The sequence below is a fragment of the Gadus chalcogrammus genome, chromosome 1 (genome assembly GCF_026213295.1).
Source record: "Gadus chalcogrammus isolate NIFS_2021 chromosome 1, NIFS_Gcha_1.0, whole genome shotgun sequence".
Classification (NCBI taxonomy): domain Eukaryota; kingdom Metazoa; phylum Chordata; class Actinopteri; order Gadiformes; family Gadidae; genus Gadus; species Gadus chalcogrammus.
In genome coordinates, this window is record NC_079412.1 from 23,457,116 (window position 1) to 23,463,115 (window position 6,000).

A 6,000-nucleotide genomic window follows, 5' to 3' on the forward strand; every position below is an offset into this window, starting at 1 on the left:
CACCCGCAACCCCACCCCCACCCCCCCCCCACCCACACCCCCCCATACCCCCCCACCCACACCCACACCCCCCCACCCACACCCACACCCACACACCTGGAAGCGGTCCTCCTTGAACTGCAGCAGGTCCGGCCGGTCCGAGTGCAGCAGGAAGGTGCGGGTGTCCGGGTACGGGTTGGTGTAGGTGATCCTACGGGTGCTGCCCCGCCCCCCAGCCACCGGTACGGAGAGCTCAAACGCCTGAAGGAACAAGCGGTTCAAAGGCTACGTGTGATCAGTCGTTACAAGACGTTTTTTTGAAAATCGGCCTCTTCCGACATCACGAGTGGGCGTGTCCCCCTAGATCCGAGCGGAGGTGACCCAGGACGCTCTGGTGGTGGCTGAGCTGGAGTTATTTTTTTGCAATTACAGTTTACCTGTGTGTGTGTGTGGGGGGGGGGGGGGGGGGGGCTTTGAGCTGGATGCCCCTCACCTCCCATATCTGGCTCCATAAAGGTAATGTAGGTACGATTACAGAGCAATTATTATTGAGTGCTTCTTTAGAAATGCCATAGCCGTCCGTAGGCAGAAATGTGCAGAGAGAATACCTTTGTCTCGAGTCTGACTGAGACTGCCTCTGTAGGAGACAATTTTCGATTTTAGACGCAATCAGGGCATCTCTTCGCTAATTGGCGCGGGGCATCCATCTTGCCCGTCAATCACACGGCAGAGGGGGAGTGGAATTTTTTTGAGGGTTGTCAAAATTTTGCTCTCTTCTGCAAATTTCTGCTCTCTCTGCCTTTACAACTCTCGAATCTTACCGGCAGCACATTTTAGGTTCACATCTAATGCCTTTGGTTCTTCTGCTATTTCTGAATATCGTTCTTTAATATCGGTGTTCTGCTGGTCCGTGGAGCATACACTGTACCCACGGCACTCACTTGTCCCCTCATCGCTCATTCATGAGCACATATGCAGCACGACTGTGTGGTAAACATGCCGGGAACACATATGGCATGAAATACATTTTTAATACAGAAGTGAGTGCTACACGGGATGCTACATGTAGGGATGGACTTCTTGGCATTGCGTCCTTTCTCCCGCCTCTCTACTGTGTTTGAGTGGCTGCTGTGTTCAATTCAACCTCTACAGATGTACTGCTGTGTAGAGATGGGGGAATGAGGGGGTACTATAATAGGAACGTCCTGCCCTCACATTAAAGGTATGGTGGGCAATTTGGAGAGACCACACATTTTAGCCCTAAAACAAAACGTGCATGCATCACCCAAATATGGTGGAGAAGGAGGAAATGAGAAGGCTGCTCCTCACATTCTCCTCATTGGCTACTCCTTAGGGGAAGGGGGGGGGGGGGGGGTGGCTGTCAAACGGGGGCTGTCAGATGAACGATGGCGTCATTGGAGCACCTTGACACGGGACACGTGATGGTGACACCGATGTGCACAAGCGGCTGCATTCAGGTTCAGTGTGCACGGAGGAGGCCATATGTTGGTGGAGGAAGGATGGTCACGTGCCGTCACCTCCATCAAACACACACACACACACACACACACACACACACACACACACACACACACACACACACACACACACAAACACACGCCTGAAGGACAGCCGACCACTACTACAGCCATAAGGACTGCTGTCCAGTTTAAAGGGCATGTCTTTAAGTCACCTCTGTACGTTTCTCCTCTCTCTCTCTCCCCCTCTCTCTCTCTCTCTCTCTCTCTCTCTCTCTCTCTCTCTCTCTCTCTCCCTCCCTCCCTCCCTCTCTCCCTCTCACTTTAATCACTATCTCTTTGTCCTCCTTCCTTCTCATTCACATCTAATCTCGAGCCTTCTATTCAACCCTCTCTCTCCATCACTTTCTTCCATTCACTGGCGATCTCTCTCTCCCTTTAATGTCACTCTCTGGCCTTTAACTTCACTTGCTCTTTACAGGCTCTGCCCCATGTGACAAATGGCACACATTAGTCTGTATTGAGTTGGGCTTTGTGTGTTGTGTGTTTGTGTAGATGTCAATGTACCTCCGTGTGTGTATGTGTATAGTAACGCTGATTATGGTCAATTTAGGGTCTGCCCGTGCACTTCTAGAGAGAGAACTACAGTAAGTAGCACCAAATCACACACTTTCTCAGGCAGGTGCTACCATGTTAGCTACTTTTGTTGTCGTGGGCTACAACAGAGAGATGAGGCACAGGTTCATTCATAAAGTTACCAAACCCTGATTCAAACCTGTTGTCATTCTCATTCTTATTGTTATATTTTCCAACAGAGTACGTCAGTGGGGACTTCTCCTGCCAATGACAAGGGCAGTTAGCAAGGCAGATCCAGCAAATGAACAACCCAATACAAAAAAACAAAATACTGTCATAATTCACCACAGGTACAATAAATACATATTCAATGACGAATAACCGGTTGCAAACGTGACGTTCACGCTGCCCTGGTTCGGGCATCGGGGGGGTTGGGGCTGACCTTGGACAGGACGGGCCGGTGGGCGTTGAGGCAGACCATCCAGGCGGCGAGGAGCTGACAGCGCTCGACGTCCACCGCGCTGACGAACGCCAGGCGGGAGCCCGAGCGCCAGGGCTGCACCCGCACCTGCAGCTCCTGCACCGCGCCTGCAGGGGGCAGCACAAACAGCCCCGCCGGGTCCACCTGCCAGGGCCGGGTGGGAAGGGGAAGAGGTCGGAGGTTAAGCGGGTTGGAACTAAAGATGGGGGTGGACGTGGTCTAAACAATGTGCTTGCATGGACGTGGTTCAGCGGTGTTGATCGATGATTGAGTTATGTTAAGATTATTGTCATATTTTAATTCAATATTTGTAATCATTGATAGCTAATTACTGAGCTTGTAAATTACGCTATTAGCTTTACTTTAATGAGGTAAGCTATAATTACTAATTACTTTTTTGGTAAATATTGATTATGTACTTCCATATACATTGATTCAATCATTCCCAATCAACCATCATCAATCCCTCCAGCCATCATACGGAATATAGTGGGAGAGACAAACAATGAACAACATCTGCTGGGAAATGGGTCCCTTTTGAGAGGGGAAAACCAAAGCGCTTGTGTGCAGGAGAGGACAGAGGAACCAGTCCTGAGTACCGAGGTGTAGTGTGTTGGAGGGCTGGTGTGGTGCACTTCACCACAGAAGGGAGGAGGGCTGAGACAGGGAGCGGAGGAACAAAGCCCTTGGTCAATACATGGCACAAAGAAGAGAAGGAGGGGAAACAACGAGAGGATTGAAGGACGACGATGGAGACGGCGGGAGGAGAGGTTACCAGGGAGACGGAAAGAAGGACACAACAGGATGGCTGTATGGGTTCTGCTTTTCTTATTTATTTTTGTTATGATCAAAGTTGTTGAGAGGAGGGGAGCTAATCATTGGCTGGGCGTCATTCCTTTCGTCTCTCTCTCTCTGTATGTCAGTCTGTCCATCTCTCTCTGTATCTCTATGTCTCTCTGTCAGTCTGTCTCTCTCTTTCTTGCTCTGTCTGTCTCTCCATCCCTCCCTCACTCTCCATCATACCCTGTGTCTATCCATCTTTGTTTTCACTCACCCTTGCTCTGTCAAACTCCCCTCTCTGTCTGTCTCTCTCCCTCTCTGTGTCTCTCTCCCTCTCTGTCTCTCACTCTCTCCCTCTCTGTGTCTCTCTCCCTCTCTCTCTCCCCCTCTCTGTGTCTCTCCCCCTCTCTGTGTCTCTCTCCCTCTCTGTGTGTCTCTCTCTCTCCCTCTCTCTCCCTCTCTGTGTCTCTCTCTCTCTCTCCCTCTCTGTCTCTCTCTCTCCCTCTCTGTGTCTCTCTCTCTCTCTCCCTCTCTGTGTCTCTCCCCCTCTGTGTCTCTCCCCCTCTCTGTCTGTCTCTCTCCCTCTCTGTGTCTCTCTGTCTCTCTCACTCTGTCTCTCTCCCTCTCTATGTCTCTATGTGTCTCTCTCCCTCTCTGTCTCTCTCCCTCTCTGTGTCTCTCCCCCTCTCTGTGTCTCTCCCCCTCTCTGTCTGTCTCTCTCCCTCTCTGTGTCTCTCTGTCTCTCTCCCTCTCTATGTCTCTGTGTCTCTCTCCCTCTCTGTGTCTCTCCCCCTCTCTGTCTGTCTCTCTCCCTCTCTGTGTCTCTCCCCCTCTCTGTGTCTCTCCCCCTCTCTGTCTGTCTCTCTCCCTCTCTGTGTCTCTCTCCCTCTCTGTGTCTCTCTCCCTCTCTGTGTCTCTCTCCCTCTCTGTGTCTCTCTCCCTCTCTGTGTCTCTCTGTGTCTCTCCCCCTCTCTGTGTCTCTCCCCCTCTCTGTCTGTCTCTCTCCCTCTCTGTGTGTCTCTCTCTCTCTCCCTCTCTGTGTCTCTCTGTCTCTCTCACTCTCTCTCTCTCCCTCTCTGTGTCTCTCTGTCTCTCTCTCTCCCTCTCTGTGTCTCTCTGTGTCTCTCTCCCTCACTGTGTCTCTCTGTGTCCCTCTCCCTCTCTGTGTCTCTCTGTGTCCCTCTCCCTCTCTGTGTCTCTCTCTCCGTCTCTCTCTTCGAGACGTCTCCTATAAATCCGTACGACAGTGACCTAACCTGCGGAGGTGGACTAGATCAAAGTGTCCATCAAAGCACAGAGGGAAACCTTTTATCAAAAACATCTGTCAAGACATTCTTCCCGGACGGCCGTCTCTCCGTGTCCTCCACTTCCTCATTAAGGTCAGAGGATACAAAGCCTTGTGGAGACAGATGTTCCCCAGCCTGAGCAGCTCCTTCACTCCTTGTGCGGAGATGAGAAACCTTCATTCGCCTTTGTTGTCGGTTTGGATCATTCTCTCAACGTTTCCATTTATTTTTCTCAGAAAATGTATCACAGGTAGTGACTATGGCATCAATTCCTGTCTCAATGTATGTGTGTGTGTGTGTGTGTGTGTGTGTGTGTGTGTGTGTGTGTGTGTGTGTGTGTGTGTGTGTGTGTGTGTGTGTGTATGTGTGTGTGTGTGTGTGTGTGTGTGTGTGTGTGTGCGTGTGTTTGTTCATGCATGCATGTATACGCCCGTCTGTGTTCTGTACATCATTTAGCCGTATGTGAGTGTGTGTGTGCCCTCATGGGTGTGTATCCATGTGTGTGTCCATGCGAGTGCGCGTGTGTGCGTGTAGATGCACGTTTGTGTTCTGTACGTGATGGTGCCGTAAGCGAGTGAGCGTGTGCTCTCATGCATGGGTATACAGTATATGTTTGTGTGTGTTCTGTATGTGATTGTGTTGTACGCGAGTGTGTGTGTGTGCTCTCATGGGTGTGAATATATGTGCGTGTTCGTACGTGTGTGCGTGTGTACGCACGCGTGTGTTCTGTACGTCATCGTGCCGTATGCAAGTGTGTGCGTGCTCTCATGCGTGTGTATATATGTACGTGTGTGTTCTGTATGTGATTGTGCCGTCTGCGACCGTGTCTGTGCCTTCGTGGGTGTGTATGCATGCGTGTGTCCATCAATGCGTGCGCGTCTCCCAGGGTGGGCCGTACCTCTAGCTGCCGGGGGTGGGAGCAGTAGCAGCGGACCTTGCGGGGGGCCCGGGACCCTCTGAGCACCAGGGACTGCAGGGTCCGCTGGCCCGCCACGCAGCTCAGCTCCACCCGCTCCAGGAAGTGCACGTACACCCTCCAGATGGAGGCCGGACGCGCCAGCCAGCGGTCCCTACGGAGGGAGGGGGAGGAGGAGGAGGAGGAGGATCACAGTGACAGCTAGCGTTGAGGTGATGCGCATCACCGTGGTAACCTGGTAGGGACCGGGTCGGTCGGTGACGGGTTTGGATCGTCCGACTCGCCGCGTTTGTTTTACATTCAGATTTTCGTCGACATCCTGATTGTGCAGCAGTTTCTCGTGGACGATGAGACCCTTTAGGGTCCAGGTTGTTGGTCGAAGGCGTGGCCATATGTATGTTTGTGTGGTTGGGACTATGATGGGAACAGGTGAAATGTGAAAGTGTGTGGGTGAACTGCGAATGTGTGTTGGGGAAATGTGAATATTTTTGAGTGGATGGAAAA

The 6,000-nt window shown here is 51.7% G+C and overlaps 1 protein-coding gene across 1 annotated transcript in view; it reads right to left on the reverse strand.

Annotated features, from left to right (window-relative positions):
- nphp4 (nephronophthisis 4) overlaps positions 1-6,000 on the reverse strand; it is a 150,501-nt gene that overhangs the window by 3,791 nt on the left and 140,710 nt on the right. The window contains exons 27-29 of the mRNA XM_056593735.1: positions 5,479-5,650; positions 2,476-2,658; positions 97-240 (exon numbers count right to left, since the gene is read on the reverse strand). Of these exons, the coding sequence (XP_056449710.1) occupies positions 97-240; positions 2,476-2,658; positions 5,479-5,650 (499 nt within the window). The remainder of the gene's footprint in view (positions 1-96; positions 241-2,475; positions 2,659-5,478; positions 5,651-6,000) is intronic.